Source organism: Canis lupus, chromosome 27 (genome assembly GCF_011100685.1).
Source record: "Canis lupus familiaris isolate Mischka breed German Shepherd chromosome 27, alternate assembly UU_Cfam_GSD_1.0, whole genome shotgun sequence".
Taxonomy (NCBI): Eukaryota; Metazoa; Chordata; class Mammalia; order Carnivora; family Canidae; genus Canis; species Canis lupus.
In genome coordinates, this window is record NC_049248.1 from 21,908,416 (window position 1) to 21,925,228 (window position 16,813).

Genomic DNA, 16,813 nt, shown 5'->3' on the forward strand with positions numbered 1-16,813 from the left:
CCCCGCCCCGCGCATGACGCCAGCGTCAGGCCAGTCCCGGCATGCTCCGCGGCCGCCGGCGGTGGAGCGCAGACGAGCGGAATTTTTTTCGCGTGAACATCCCCTGCCCCGTTGCGCCGCTGTGCAGACCCGGGTCGGCGAGAGAGCCGCGTCCGGCCGTCCTCCGACCGCTCGCCCGTCAGCTTGAGCGCCCCTAGCCCTCCTGCGAGGGCGCCCCGGGACGGAAGGAGCCACCAGCCTGTCGGCGCCCGCCGTTCTCGTGGTCGCCGTCGCCGTCGTCGTGGTGGTAGTCTCTGCCGTCGCCTGGGCCATGGCCAATTACATCCACGTCCCGCCCGGCTCCCCCGAGGTGCCCAAGTTGGACGTCACGGTGCAGGATCAGGAGGAGCAGCGCTGCCGGGAGGGGGCCCTCAGCCTCCTGCAACACCTGCGGCCGCACTGGGACCCTCAGGAGGTGACCCTGCAGGTAACGCCCACCTCAGCACGGGGTCTCTCACAGCCCTGACTGGGCCCGGGCCGGGGCCGGGGCCGGGGCCGGGGCCGACGCCGGGGCCGACGCCGGGGGTGGGGGTGGGGGTGGGGGTGGGGCCGGGGGCTCCCACAATCCCTCGATTCCCCGGTGATCGAGGGAGAACCAACGGGAACGTCTTCTCCCTCGGCCCTTTGGGAAGTGACCGTGTGTTTCCTCCATCCCACGGACGAAGGTCACTCCCCCTTCCTCCACAATTGCTTTTTTTGGAGGTTGTCCTCAGGGCAAAATTTCTTTCTGGAAGCAGCGACGTAAGTGACGCACCCATTCATACCGGGAAAATTCCTGTTGCTCTTTGCCCCTCCTCCCACTCCCCCAGCCCCTTCTCACTGCAGAAGGGACCTTTTCCAGCCCCCTTGCGAGGGGGTCCTCTCCGTTCGTCCCCAGTTACCTTCTCTCCTTCCACAGATAATGCAGTAATTAATCCTTCTGATCTTTTCCTTTCCCTTCCCGCCCCTCCCCCCTCGGCGGTTTACTCCTATTGATGTCTCACCCTGCGTTTTATCTTCTCAAATCCTCGGATTGGCGAGAGTACTCGGCTTCAGAGTAATAACTGTAGTCATGCATTACTCGATTGGGTTCTAAGGTAGCACTTACACATATTTTATTCGAATCGATGTTTCTGATTTTTTTTAGTCGCGTTAGTAAAATTAACCGTATTTGATGTTAGATGGATCAGTGTGCCATTGTATTCATAGGCAAAAATTAGGAGAGAAAGTCCTTAGGGACCTATGTGTTTTGTACTGACTTATTTCTAATAAATTAAGATTTAGTACACACGACATTTATTTTGAATATTAATTTAACTTTCGGAGTTTCAGGATCTAGGACAATGAACCTCCATTTTCCTTGCGTGCACAAAATAAAGTCAGTAATTTTGAAAGCTGAGATATTTGGGCTTTGTTTCAAATATGAGCAATACTGTAAGAAGTGGCCGAATTAATCTGCTTTATTTTGTCGACTAATTTATTCAGCAGTGTTATCTGAATATTATCTCAGGTTCTTTGCTAAAGTAGTCACCTATACAAAGATGAATAAAACATGAACAGTGTTCTGGGGCCCAGAACGGTTCCTGACACTTGGGCTTTCAGAAGTGTTAGTTTCAGTTCTTGTTGCGTAGAAGAGTTTTGAGCATATTAAAAGGACCCATGTGTTTTGGGAAAAAAAAAATTGTTAGACAAAAATTTTGAAATTTTAAGGGACTGTTAGCTGACTAAACATAGGGAAGTCAGAATGATTTTCATGTGTAGTTAAAAAAAATTAGTAATCTCTATTTCCTTTATTTTTTTAAATATTTTTTTATTCATGAGAGACGCAGAGAGAGAGGCAGAGACACAGGCAGAGGGAGAGGCAGGCTCCCTGCGTGGAACCTGATGTGGGACTCCATCCCAGGACCCCTGCATCACGACCCAAGCCAAAGGCAGACGCTCAACTACTGAGCCACCCAGGCGCCCACTCTTCTTTCCTTTAATTAAGAAAGTTAAATTAATTGAAATTTCCAAAATTGAAACTTCCCAAGTTGAAACTCTGAACTTCATTAGTTTATTATTCATTAACTTGTTTGTAGTTTATTACAGAAGAGTTTTATATTCATTAAAATGATTTCTATTCTGGCAGCCAATTATAAACTAAACCGATATTAATTAAAGACAGTGCTGCTTCCTGGGAAACTTTGGTGCCGGCAAACTATGCTACTTTTAACACAGAGACTTTAAAGTTTGAAAAGCTTTGAAGATTGGTGTTTCCGTTTATGTATTTGTCTGTAGAACAGTAAATAACAGTTAACCCTGAGGTACCAATGGGCCAGGTTGTGAGTTAGGTGATGTATATATCTTATCATTTAATCCTACAAACAACCATATTAGGGTAGATGCTTTTTTTTTTTTTTTTTTAAGATTTTATTTATTTATTCATGAGAGAGAGGGGGGGGGGGGTGCAGAGGGAGAAGCAGGCTCCATCCAGGGAGCCCGTTGTGGGACTCAATTCTAGGTCTCCAAGATCAGGCCTTGGGCTGAAGGCAGGCGTTAAACCACTGAGCAACCCGGGCTGCCCCCTGCCCCGCACCCCCCTTTTTTAAATGAAACTCAGTGAAATAAAGCCAGGGTATAGGTAAAAAAGGGGAAAAAATGTAGTAACATCAAACTTTTTTGATGTCAGAAAGTACTTGGGATTGAATCCTACCTGTTATTCTTTATGCAGCAACTTTTCACTTTTAAGACCTTTGGACTCATAATCCAAACTTCCAATATGCTTGTCAGTGAAGGTAAATATTACTGCTTATTTTGCTGTAAGAATGATTATTAGAAATATAATTCTTCCCTGTGCAAGCAGTGCTTCTGATACAGAAGCTGAGACAACTATTACTCAAATTGGTAGTCAGTCATTCATTGGTGATTTCTCAACTTGAGAAAATCTGACTCCCATATTCTGTCATTACAGACTCTTCTTTATGATGCTTTAGGATTTCTCTCTCTCTCTCTCTCTTCTCTTTTTTTTAAAAAGATTTTATTTATTTATTCATGAGAGATATGGGGGTGGGGGCAGAGACACACAGGCAGAGGGATAAGCAGGCTCCATGCAGGGAGCCTGACGTGGGACCCGATCCTGGGTCTCCAGGATCACACCCTGGGCTGAAGGCAGCGCTAAACCACTGAGCCACCCGGGCTGCCCTAGGATTTTTTTTGGTAAATCTCAATGAGAATATTTCTTTTGAGATTTGCTTTTATTTCCTTTGAAGTATAAAGATAACAATTATACTTAACATTTCAGAAGGGGAAGTATGTATCATATAGTCAACAGATTAATAAGGGTATATAGCTGGGGCACCTGGGTGGGTCAGTGGTTGAGTGTCTGCCTTTGGCTCAGGTCATAATACCGGGTCCTGGAATCGAGTACCATATCGGGTACTCTTGCGTGGAGCTTGCTTCTCCCCCTGCCTATGTCTCTGCCTCTCTCTTTGTGTCTCTCATGAATAAACAAATAATCTTTTTTAGAAAAAAGAGGGTATATAGCCTATTTTTTCAAAGAAATTTTTTTCTAAGATTTTGTGTAATTAAAATATGCTTTAAACATACCTTAGAAGTTTAGTCTAGTAATACTTATTTTACCTGATGATTACTCATGAGCTAAACTATTCAGAACATACTGGAAAATCCAAAAGCAAACAAAAAAGACTGATTCAGTCAAAATGATACAGGGCTCAATCTTTGCTCAAAACTTACACACACAAGGAATGCTGTATCTTCTTTCAGATGGAATTTTAACAAGTTAATTTTTTTATTTTCCTATTCACACAAGATTGAAAAAAATTATGAGAAGATTGTTGAGCTTTTTGGAGTGTACCCTAATGCTTAGCTACCCTAAGTTACTCTTCCCTACTGGAAAGTAGATCCGAAACGACAGTACCAGTCACAGTGTTGTTTTTTTTTTTTTTTTCCCCCCACGATGTTTTTTATTTCATAATATTTACTGAAGTTCTTAGTCTACTAGGGAGGATAAAATAATCATAATATAGTGTTTTTGGAATGAACGTTCATATTCATGTTTAAAGACTACAGAAGAACAATTAAAAAGCATACTGTTTTTTTCCTGCTGTACTACAAGTTTTTTTCATGTTTTTGGATGCATAGTTTTGTTATCCCTTTTTTTATTTTTGTGTTTGGTTGTGTAGCTACATAGCAGTTTTTATATCCCCTTCTCTTTATTTAGTTATGTTGGAGATGGTTGCTAAAATACCCTATTAACAAAACCTATAATATTTCTTATTTTAATATTGATATTTGATATTTAATATCTAATAATGTATTAAATGAAGAATCAAAACAAAAACATATACAGTTCTTTTGAACTATGTCTCCTTTAGTGGTTTTTTTTTTTTAATTTATTTATTTATTCATGAGAGACCCAGAGAAAGGCAGAGACACAGGCAGAGAAAGAAGCAGGCTCCCCCGCGGGGAGCCCAATGTGGGACTCGATCCCCTGGGATCATGCCCTGAGCCGAAGTCAGACGCCCCCACCGCTGAGCCACCCAGGCCTCCCAAAGAGGTTATAGTTTTTATTCAACATGACTTTTAATATCAGCAGTTAGGTCCAGTTTTCCATTTCCTATGCCTTTTCTTTTTGTGAGATTATCAGTGTTTTATAATAATGTATTTGATGGGTAGTAGGCCCTAATACTTTGTTGAGTATAGCTAAGAACAGATGTTTGACAGGCATCTCCTATTAAAGGTGTGTGTGTATATTTTTTTTAAAGTAATCTCTACACCCACCATGGGCCTTGAACTCATGACACTGAGAGCAAGATGCTCTACCAACTGAACTAGCTAAGCTCCCCAAAGATATGTAATGTTTGATAGACTCCCATGTCTTTTATTATGACTAAAATGTCAGAAAAGCCTAACATGTTAGTTCATTTTCAGGTATTTACAGCTGTGTGACTTGGACTAAAACAGCTTGACCTCTCTTGGGCCTCAGCATAATGTGGTGGAAAGAGGCTGGTTTTTGAATCCTGATACCAGCCATTTGTACAACCTTTGGCAAGTTTTAAATCTCTGTGAAATGGGATTACTATTTACCTTGGAAAATAGGCTAGTAGAAAATAATAGAATTTTACTACTCTAACGCTTTACTACTAATGGTAATTTTACAACCAGCACCAGTTTTTACTACTTTACTACTAATAGAATATCCTGAGAAATACATAAAGTTATGCATAGTATATATTAATACTACATACCTCCAACTCTTTCCCTCCCATCTCCCTCAGCAGCCCCTCCCATTTGTAAATGGGATACTTGATCCGAAAGAATTGTAAGCTCCTAAAATTCAGTAATTTTGTTATATATATATATAGACATATACATATGTGTGTATATATATCTTAAAAGCTTTATTTGTTTTAGAGAGGAAGAACTTGTGCATGTGTGAGTGAGGAGGGGCAGAGGGAGAGAGAATCCTAAGCAGACTCCACACCCAGCACTGAGCCCAGTGCAGGGCTTGATGTCACACCCTGAGACCATAACCTGAGCCAAAATAAAGAGCCTGATGCTTAACCAACTGAGCCATCCATGTGCCCCCGATACATTTTTTTTTTAAAGGTATTTTTATTTATTTATTTATTTATGATAGTCAGAGAGAGAGGCAGAGACACAGGCAGAGGGAGAAGCAGGCTCCATGCACCGGGAGCCCGACGTGGGATTCGATCCCGAGTCTCCAGGAAGGTGCCCTGGGCCAAAGGCAGGCGCTAAACCGCTGTGCCACCCAGGGATCCCCCATTTTTTTTTTTTTTTTTTTTTTTGTAGCAGGGATGATGCTGATTTTAAACAGCATTCTTTTGTACAACTAACTATAACAAGGTAAGCATGGGAAAATGTAGGAGGGAAGGCTTTATGGAGGGGATACCTGAACTGAGCTTTGAAGGAAAGATGTGGTCAGATGGTATGGGGAAACATTTCTGGGTAATGAAACCTAGTTTCACAAAGCTGGACTATGAGGGAAAAAAAAAACAAAGCTAGGCTATGAGTATTTTGGGGGCAGAATGGAGTATGAACAAGAAAAGAAGTGGGACTGATTTTTGAGAAAGGGAGTTGTTAGATATGAAGGTTTTGTGCTTCATTAAGGAGGTGGTATTTTATTATCTAGGATATAAGGGGAAGCCAGTGAATATTTTTAAGCAGGTGAGTTATATTGTATATTTTTTAGAGCAGTGGAAGACTATATTGAAGGCAGCAGTAGTTGAATGAGGTGTTTTGAATCAGGGAATAAGTGATCACCTAGGATATTGGTTTTGAAACTGGTGGTTACCCACACTAATTCGATGTTAAAATCAATAAAGTGAATTGAAACCGCTACAATTTAAAAAGATGAGTTAAAATAGGATGTGATAGGATAGATCAGAGAGTCTTGCAAACAATGAAGTAAAGGCTGTTTAGTGAAGCTTGTTTTAGTTTCATATGAAAGTAGGTACTGAATTAGATGATAAATGTGTATTTTTGTCTGCATATCACATTAAAAAATGAGAAAGAGGGGCAGCCCCGGTGGCGCAGCGGTTAAGCGCCGCCTGCAGCCCAGGGCGTGATCCTGGAGACCTGGGATCGAGTCCCACGTCAGGCTCCCTGCATGGAGCCTGCTTCTCCCTCTAACTGTGTCTCTGCCTCTCTCTCTAGCTGTGTCTCTATGAATAAATAAATAAAATCTTTAAAAAAAAAATACGCTTTAAAAAAAAAAAAAACAAAAAAAAAAATGAGAAAGACTTAGCCTAGGAGAGACTGTTAAGTTAGTCCAGACAAGAGGTGCTGTGACCCAAATTAGGACAGCTGCCTTGGAGATGAAAATAAAGAACAGATTTGACATTTCAGAAAGTAAATATGCAGGACTTAATTGCTTGCAGGTGAGGGAAAAGGCAAGCTTAGGGTTTTTTTTTTTTTTCCCTTTATTTTTCTGTCGGTGACAAAAAATAGAGAAGTAATGGAAGATCTGTGTTTAAGGAATCAGGTTATTTCTCATGATTTTGTCTTCTCAGGAATTATTTTGCTTTTTGATAAAAAATATTTTTTATGACCCTTTTATTTTTTTTAAATTTTATTTATTTATTCATGAGAGACGCAGAGAGAGAGAGAAGCAGGCTCCATGCAGGGAGCCGGATGTGGGTGGGACTCGATCATGGGACTCCAGGATCACGCCCTGAGCAGAAGGCAGATGCTCAACCGCTGAGCCACCCAGGTGTCCCTGACCCTTTTAAAAGTCATGAGAGGGATCCCTGGGTGGCGCAGCGGTTTAGCGCCTGCCTTTGGCCCAGAGCACGATCCTGGAGACCCGGGATTGAATCCCACGTCGGGCTCCCGGTGCATGGAGGTGCTTCTCCCTCTGCCTGTGTCTCTGCCTCTCTCTCTCTCTCTCTCTGTGACTATCATAAATAAATAAAAATTAAAAAAAAAAAAGTTTAAAAGTCATGAGATACAGGGGTTCCTGGGTGGCTCAGTTGGTTAACAAATACTGTGTAACCGAACCCTGGGAAAAAAATATCCCCAATCCAGAATCTCTCTATTTTCCTTCCTGGTCCTAATCTCTCCCTCCCTCTAGTGGAAGTCACAATAGCAGGTTGTTTTTTTGTTTTTGTTTTTGTTTGTTTTTTTAAACTAACAGTATTTTGAATTAGTCATTTTTTTTACAAGTCAGTACTATGAGAAAATAATATATTAAGTTTATTAATTTTCTTTTATAGGGAGCATGAACATGAAATAATTTAGTTTTACTAAACATTTCACAATATTGAAACTTTGAATAGGAAGAAAAACCATTTTCTATTCGTATTTTATTAAAAAAAAAGGACCGTTTTTTATTACCTTATATTTCTGCCATACATATTTTACATAATTAGGATCATGCCACATGTACAATTTTGAGTTCCTGTTTTTCATCCTTTCACTTCTACATGCTTGTATGTTATTGACTATAATGTTTGATAGCTATAAACATAATATTTGGTCATGTTAAACATCATGTGACTTAATTATTAAAATGAAGCTTAAAAATAGCTAGAGAGTATAGAGTAGAAAACTACAAAGGCTCATATCCTATCTAAACCTGTTGATTTTGTTTAAAAAATATAAATAATATTGTTTAAAAAATAATATATACTCTTTATAAAATATTTAAAACTTATACAAGGCTATAAGACGAAAAGTAGAAAGTTCAACTCCCTCAACTTCCAACTCATTCATTCTCCCTGCAGTAATTTTGTGAGCAATTTTTTGAACATCCAAAAAATTAGATTATATGGATTTATTAGGGCACAAATCACCTATGTTAATAAATATCAAATATAATTATATTCCTTTTATATACACAAAGTTATTCTGTATCTTGCATTTTTAATTTTTTAAAAAAGATTTTATTTACTTATTTATTCATGAGAGACACAGAAAGAGAGAGGCAGAGAGACACAGGCTCCATGCAGGGCGGCTGATGTTGGACTCAAACCCTGGTCTCCAGGATCACACTGTGGGCTGAAGGTCGCGCTAAACCGCTGAGCCACTGGGGCTGCCCTGTATCTTGCATTTTAAAATAATGTATCTTAGACATCCTCCTGTGTCAGTATGTATAATCTGCCCCATATATTTTTTAAAGAATTAATTTTTTTAGAGGGCATGTGCTGTGTACATGTTTGCACAAGTGGGGGGAGGGGTAGAGGGAGAGGGAGAATCTTAATATGACTACATGCTTGATGGAGCCTGATGTGGGGCTTCATCTCACAACCCTGAGAACATGACCTGAGCAGAAAATGAGAGTTGGAGCCTCAAACGACTGAGCCACCAAGGTACCTCTGCCCCATGTTTTTTAAACATCATAGAATTGTTTTATTTTTTGCATATTAAAAATAGTATTGCATAAACTGCTTTTATATATATATATGTATAGTTTTTAAAGATTTTATTCATTTATTCATGAGAGACAGAAAGAGAGAGAGAGAGAGGGGCAGAGACACAGGCAGAGGGAGAAGCAGGCTCCATGCAGGGAGCTCAATGTGGGACTCGGTCCCGGAGCCTCAGGATCACGCCCTGGGCCAAAGGCAGGTGCTAAACCGCTTGGCCACCGCGGCTGCCTCCCCCCCCCCTTTTTTTTTCTTTAATGTTTAAGTAATTTCTACACCCAACATGGGGCTTGAGCTCACAATCCTGAGATCAAGAGTCACATGCTCCTCTGACTGAGCCACCCAAGTGTCCCTAAACCTTATTAGTGGGATTAAAAGGTTAAAAACTATGTGCCAGTTAGGATCCTACAGAGAAACAGAATTTCATATATATACTATATAGTCTTTGTTTCAAAGAATTGGCTCATAACAGTTGTAGAGGCTGATAAGTCTGAATTGTAGGGCAGGATAGTAGGTTAGAAACTTAGGAGTTGATGGTGTAGTCTTTTTTTTTTTTTTTTTTTAAATTTATTTATTTGAGAGGGAAAGCGTCCCTGTGTACATGCAAGTCAGGGGAGAGGCAGAGGGAGAGAATCTACAAGCAAGCTCCCTGCTGTGTGTGGAGCCCAGTGTGATGTGGAGCTCCATGGGGGGCTCTATGCTAGGCTTGATCCCACAACCCATAAAATCTTTATTTGAGCCAAAATCAAGAGTCAGATGCTTGGCCGAGTGAACCACCCAGACGCCCCATGCTGCAATCTTTCCTTTCCCTTTCCCTTTCCCTTTCCTTTCCTTTTTCGATTTATTCATGAGAGACACAGAGAGAGGCAGAAACATAGGCAGAGGGAGAAGCAGGCTCCTCATTGGGAGCCTGATGAGGGACTCAATTCCAGGACCCCAAGATCATGACCTGCACCAGAGGCAGACAGACACTCAGCCACTGAGACACCCAGATGCCCCTGATGCTGCAATCTTAAAGCAGATTTTTTTTTTTTAAGATTTTATTTATGAGAAACACAGGGATATTGAGAGGCAGTGACACAGGCAGAGGGAGAAGCAGGCTCCATGCAGGGAGCCCGATGTGGGACTCGATCCCGATGTGGGACTCGATCCCGGGACTCCAGGACTCCAGGATCGCACCCTGAGCCGAAGGCAAAGCTACCCAGGTGTCCCTTAAAGCAGATTTCTTCAGGAACACTTAAGAAACTTGTTTTATATTACTTAAAGTGATTGGATGAGGCCCACTCATGTAACGGTAGTTGTTAAGTACATCTACAAAATACTTTCACAGCTATATCTAGATTAGTGTTTCATTGACTAACTGGGTATTATAGCCAATCCAAGTTGACACATAAAACTATCATGCTGTTTCTCACTTTAATATTGCCAAATTGTCATGAAAGGTGTGTTAATTTATAGTTTTCAACATGGTATTGGAGAGTACATTTTTCATTATACCTTGTCCAATCTGATACAAAATTAAAAAATTTTTGTTAGTGGGATGCACAAAAATGGTATTGTTCATTACATTCTTTTTGTTATTTTGGAAGATGATGGAACCCAATGACTTTTTTTCCCCACTTTCCCCACAAAACAGTTAACTGATAAGTATTAATTTCCACCTTTCTAGGCTTTTTGTTTGTGTAGTAACCGTTATCTTAATTGAAACTTTTTATTTTATTGACCTGAAAGAGTTTATTCATTTAAATTCAGTAATTAGTTATCCTAGATCATAAGTGTATGTCAAAACAGGTTCCCTGCTTGGTATCTTTTTTTTTTTTTTAAGATTTTATTTATTCATGAGAGACAGAGAGCGAGAGAGTGAGGCAGAGATATAGGCAGAGGGAGAAGCAAATTCCATACAGGGAGCCTGCTGGTGGACTCAATCCTGGGACTCTGGGATCATGCCCTAAGCCAAAGGCAGACGCTCAACTGCCGAGCCACCCAGGCGTCCCTCTGCTTGGTATCTTAAATCATCCTTAGGATTAAAGAAATTTCAAGAGTGACTAAGTAGAGTTTAATACTTTTACCACCTCAGGGTTTGTAGTTGTAGGACAGTGTCACATACCGAAAGAAGGTATTGGACTGTATTTTGCGGGTCTCAAAATGACCTTTAAGTTTATTGATGTCACTTTAGCTTTTAAGGTGTCATTAAAGCTATAAACTCTTTTTGCCCACCAGGTGTTCTATATTGCTGTAAATAGCATCTGTGGCAGGTTTGGGCAATTTTGTAAGTTCCCAGTTGGTATGGTCCATTAGTCCAGACTGCAGGGTAAATTTATGTGTCTTCTATTTTATAAAGCTAAAGGAAGCATTTCCACAAAACATAATCTAATCAGTAATACATTCTGGCAGAGGAGACAAAATCACCTCATATATCTGTTCCAACACTAATTTGCATCCAAAATTTTCTCATCAACAGTAGCATCCCCGTATCTCAAGTTTTACCTATTGTTCCTTTTAGAGTCTCTGATGAAGGTGTTAGATTCATTGGGCTTCCATGTCAAGGAGTCTCAAAAAGGTTTCTTCTCTCCCGCTCTAGGCCATTTTACCCACATATGTTCATTTGGTCTCGGGTCTCTGGCTCCTGAGGGTTAAGATTCTACCTTCACAGTCATTTTTCATCTTTGATTGATCTGTTGACTATCCCCAGGTTGATGGCACATGCTTAATATCATAGTTTTTTTCCTCTTTGTGTTTTGGCTTTTTTTTTTTTTTTAAGATTTTATTTATTCATGAGAGATAGAGAGAGGCAGAGACATAGGCAGAGGGAGGAGCAGGCTCCTCTCAGGGAGCCCGATGCAGGACTTGATCCCCAGGCTCCGGGATCACATGCTGAGCCGAAGGCAGACTCTTAACTGCTGAGCCACCCAGGTGTCCCTGTGTTCTGGCTTTTTAAGGTCTCCAAACTAGAGTAAATAGAGTAGATTTGTTAGGGGCCTTTCAATATTGGGAGACTAAGTAGCAGCTCCTATCAGTCCACTCAGTATCTGATAATGATGGGTTAAAAACTTTTGCCAACTTTATCAATATCTGCTTTATTTATCTGGTTTTTTTCGGTAACCACTAAAACCTTCCATTCTACTGGGGCAAGTAGATTTGCCATCTCCTTTGTCTTTTCTGCTTGTTAGTGAACCATCTAATTTTTTGGTATCATTCCTGACCTGTGACGGGAAGCTTGAGACAGCAACTCTGATCCAACATCCTGAACAGTTTCTTTTGTTGGTAAAAGTAAAGTTACATGGGTCCCCATGTAGTAGGAGTAATTTTTATACACAGTATTCACCACGACCTGGGGATGGGATATATTAAGTGGTTGAATATCTTGGTCACTATAAAGCAAATCTAGTATGGCCTGCATGTACAGCATATCAACCACTTCATCTGGACTATTCCACTTTGCATGCAAAGGACAGGACAGTTCCTCTTCTCAGGATAAACAAACTCTCTAGCCACTTCATTCATTGTACAAGGCTAGCCCTCTTGTTTGGGTTAGTCATTGCCATTAAGGAATAACAGTAGTGATCTGTGGGTCCTGTATTATCACAAACGTGCCATGGTCTTCAAACCATAGACTGCTTCTACTTTAACCATTCTTTTTTTAAATTTATTTTAAGGATTTTTATATATTTGAGAGAGAATGTGAGCAAGCACAAGCAGAGGGAGCTACGGAGGGGGAGAAGCAGGCTAACTTAACCATTCTTATGAGTTGTATTAATAAAGGTTTTTTTTAGGGGTGCCTGGGTGGCACAGTTGGTTAAGTATCTGCCTTCAGCTTAAGTCATGATCCCAGGGTCCTGGGATTGAGCCCCACTTTGGGCTCCCTGCTCAGTGGGGAGCCTGCTTCTCCCTCTCCCTCTGCCATTCCCCCTGCTTGTGCTCATGTGCTCTCTCTGTCAAATAAATAAAATCTCTAAAAAAATTAAAAAAACAAAAAGGTTTTTTAGGGAGCTAGCTATCTTGAGCCATTAAATGAGACAACTTTTACACTATATCCCCTGGTTTTATTAGTTTCCTGATTTTGTTTCCTTGCCTCCTGAATCATTTTGGTAAACAGCTGTAAATTTGCTGTTCAGCATGATTTTTCTCCTTTATGATGGTTTTGAGGTTAGCAACTTGATGGTGCACTGGACCAGTTGGAATCTGGGTCTGTGTAACGTCACAATCCACCCTAAAAGTGTCTGGCTTTCTGTTCTAGGTAGTATGCTAACAATAGCCAGTGAATTGTGCATTTAGGCAATTTCTCATTTTGCATTTTATTGTGGATTCAGTGACTAAACTCCTCTGAGGTTGGATCTGTCATTGCTAGGTTCCATTTATTTTTACCTCCTGTAACAGATGGCAGCATGCCTACTGTTTAATACTATGGGTGATTTGGCAAACACCTGGCGTCAGGGATTTATCATCCTCTAACCTTTTTTTTCCCCCAAATGATGCTTTAGCAATATTATAGTGAGTCTAGGATTATACTAGTGAACTTGAGGTAGGTTTTGATATCCTTGAAACAGATTAAGACCTGTTCTGCCATTGTGACTTTGGATAAGTAAGGGAACTTACCTAGGCCATAGATTTTCATTCTACAAATTGATCATTTCTAAGGTATTTTACAATCAATTTATATATAAGCAAACATATATTGAATATGCCTGTGTTCTAGGCCATTGTTTCTCGACCCTTTTAATAATTTCTCCCTAAACAGAAAGTTTAAATTAAAAATTTTATTGATTTCTATCTAACAGAAATTATGTACTGAAGAATTAAATTTTGTCAGGATTGTGTTTTGATGAGCCACAAACCATTGTAATACCTAAGATTTTTTTTTTTTGTTTCTTTGTTAGTGATAGCTGTGTTGAGAATGCATGTAATAGAGTAAGAAATTTTATTTCATTTCATAGATATATGTATCCTTTGACTTAGATGTAGTTACATCCTGACACCCACTGTAAGTCAGATATCCTAAATCAAAATGCATTTTACACACTAAGTCAAAGATATCCTAAATCAAAATGCATTTTACACACGTAACCAACTGAGCCTCATAGCTTAGCCTAGCCGACTTTAAATATGCCCAGAACACTGATATTTGCCTGCAGTTGGACAAAAATCATCTAACACAGGCCTATTTTATAATAAAGTGTTGAATATTTTATGTTATTTATTGAATATGGTACTGAAAGTGAAAAACAGAATGGTTGTATGGGTATAGAATGGTTATTTATGTACTGGTTGTTTGTTCTCATAATCCTGTGGCTGGTTGAGAGCTGGAGCTGCTTTTGCCCATAGTCATGAGAGAGGATCATACTGTATATTGCCAATCCTAAATTCACATTCAGGGTATGGTTTTACTGAATGCATATTGTTTTTACACCATTGTAAAGTTGGAAAATTGTAAGTCAGACTATCCTAAGTTGGGGACCATTTGTCCGTCTATATCTATACCTCTTCTTTAAAATACTAAGGTAGAAATTAGAGAAAGTGCAAAAGTACTTGTATATTTCTTTTCAGTTTTTAAAACTATAAAGCTTTGGGGAATTTTCTTTAAGATTACCTAGAGCTGAAGGTAATGAGAAGGTTATGTGAAGGTACATTCTTCCTGATGTGGATGTCACATTAACTCTAATAACAGTCTGCTTGATGTTAAGTTATACACATAATAAAAAGCACACATCAAGTGTAGAACCTGATTAATTGCTGTAGGTGTTGATATGTTGTATATTTACTGCACTCCTTGGTATAGGATTCTAATTTGTTCTTTAAAATTGCCTTGACTGTTCTTTTTAAATTGCCATATAAATTGCAGACTTAGCTTTTCAATTTTCACAAAAAGAAACTGAATGAGAGTTTGATACTTTGTGGCATCTATAGATATTTGAGAAGTAAAAATCGTTAATAATATTGTCTTAAAATCCATAAACAAGGAATATTCCATTTATTTAGTCCTTTTATTTTTCTCAAACTTTTTTTTTTTTTTTTAAAGTAAACTCTACTCCCAATGTGGGCCTCAAACTCATGACCCCGAGATCAAGAGTTGCATGCCTTACAGCCTGAGCCAGCAGGCACCCCTTCTCAGACTTTTGAAGTTTTCTTTTCTTTTTTTTTTAAGGTTTTATTTCTTTATTCATGAGAGACACGGGGGTGGGGGGCGAGGGGGGAGGATTGGGGCAGAGACACAGGCAGAAGGAGAAGTGGGCTCCATGCAGGGAGCCTGATGTTGGGACTTGATCCTGGGACTCCAGGATCATGCCCTGGGCTGAAGGCAGACTCTCAACCACTGAGCCACCCAGGCGTCTCAGACTTTTGAAGTTTTCAGTGTGGTGGTCTTGCATGTTTCATTTTATTTTTCTTTTTCCCCCTAGGAATTTGATGTTTTTTGATATTATTATAAAAGGTATAATTAAAAAAATGAATTGTTGGTATATAGAAATTCAATCTATTGTTATGTATTGAAATTTTCAAACATGAGTTCTAATGTTTAATGTATATGCTTTTTGTATTTTCCCTGTGTTTGCAAATGATGATACATATATTTTTTCTCTTTCCTATTCTTCCTTTATTTATTTATTTATTTTTTGCCTTACTGCACTGGCTAGGATGTCCAGCACAATGTTGAAATAAAAGGTGATAGTGTGAGCATCCTTATCATGTTCCCAATCTCAGGGGGAGAATGCTTTCAGTAATTTATTATGAGGTATGATGATGTCTGTAGGTTTTCTTTGGATACTCTGTCAGATTAAGGAAATTTCCTCTTTATGTATGTATGTATGTATGTGTTTTTAAGTAATCTCTGCACCCCGTGTGGAGTTCTAACTCACAACCTTGAGATCAAATTGTATGTTCTATGGACTGAGCCAGCTAGGGGCTCCAAGGAAGTTTTCATCTTATTTTTAGTTTGCAAATGTTTTAATCATACATGGGTATTGAATTTTTCATGTGCTTTTTCTTTTTTGCATCTCATGATGATTACATATTTTCCTCCAAATTTCTGTTATTAAGCTGAATAACATTGAGTTTTTTAAAAAATTGAATGTTAAAAGTCTTTGCTTATATAGAGTAAGCCCCATTTGGTTCCGATTTGTTCTTTTTTTTTATATTGTATTCGTTACTAATATTTAAAAAACATTTTTATTTATTTACATAATCTCTATACAATGGGGCTCAAAATCACTACCCTGAGATCAAGAGTCTCACCCTCTTTTGACTGGGCTAGCTAGATGCTCCTAGTTAATATTTTGATAAGGATTTTTGCAACTATTTTCTTGTAATGTCCTTGGCATGTTTTGGTATCTTATTAACTGTTTTCTTTTTCTTAATAATTTTGCTTGGAAGTTATCAACATTATCTTTAAAAAGAATAATTTTGATTGTTGAGTTCTATTTTTTTTTTTTTGTTGAGTTCTATTTTATTGATAATTTTGCCCTTTTATTTTCTTCCTAATCTTTTTTTTTTTAAGATTAACTGGCTGTTATTTTTCTAGTTTTTTTTTAAGCTGGAAGCTTATGTCACCAGTTTTCTGCCTTTATTTATTTTTTTATTTTATTTTATTTTTTTCTGCCTTTATATTTACTTACTTACTTACTTTATTTATTTATTTATTTTTGCCTTTATTTTTTTAAAGATTTTATTTGACAGAGAGATAGCACAAGCAGGGGAGTGGCTGAGGGGGAGGGAGAGGAAGAGGGAGAACGAGAAGCAGGAGCAGGCTCCAACTGAGCAGAGAGCCTGATGTGGGCTTGATCCCAGGGCCTTGGGAATATGACCTGAGCCAAAGGCAGGTGCTTAACCAATTTAGCCACCCAGGCTCCCCATTTTTTTTTTTTCTCAATATTTTCATTTACGTGATCCTGAAAGTGCCCACAAGTTTTGAAATATTTTTA

At 39.2% G+C, this 16,813-nt stretch overlaps 1 protein-coding gene across 1 annotated transcript in view; it reads left to right on the top strand.

Annotated features, from left to right (window-relative positions):
* Nucleotides 1–204: 204 nt before the first annotated feature.
* Nucleotides 205–16,813, top strand: part of ETNK1 (ethanolamine kinase 1) — a 62,963-nt gene continuing 46,354 nt past the window's right edge. Inside the window, exon 1 of the mRNA XM_038577054.1 lies at nt 205–466. Coding sequence (XP_038432982.1) covers nt 311–466 — 156 coding nt within the window. The 5' untranslated portion in view covers nt 205–310. The remainder of the gene's footprint in view (nt 467–16,813) is intronic.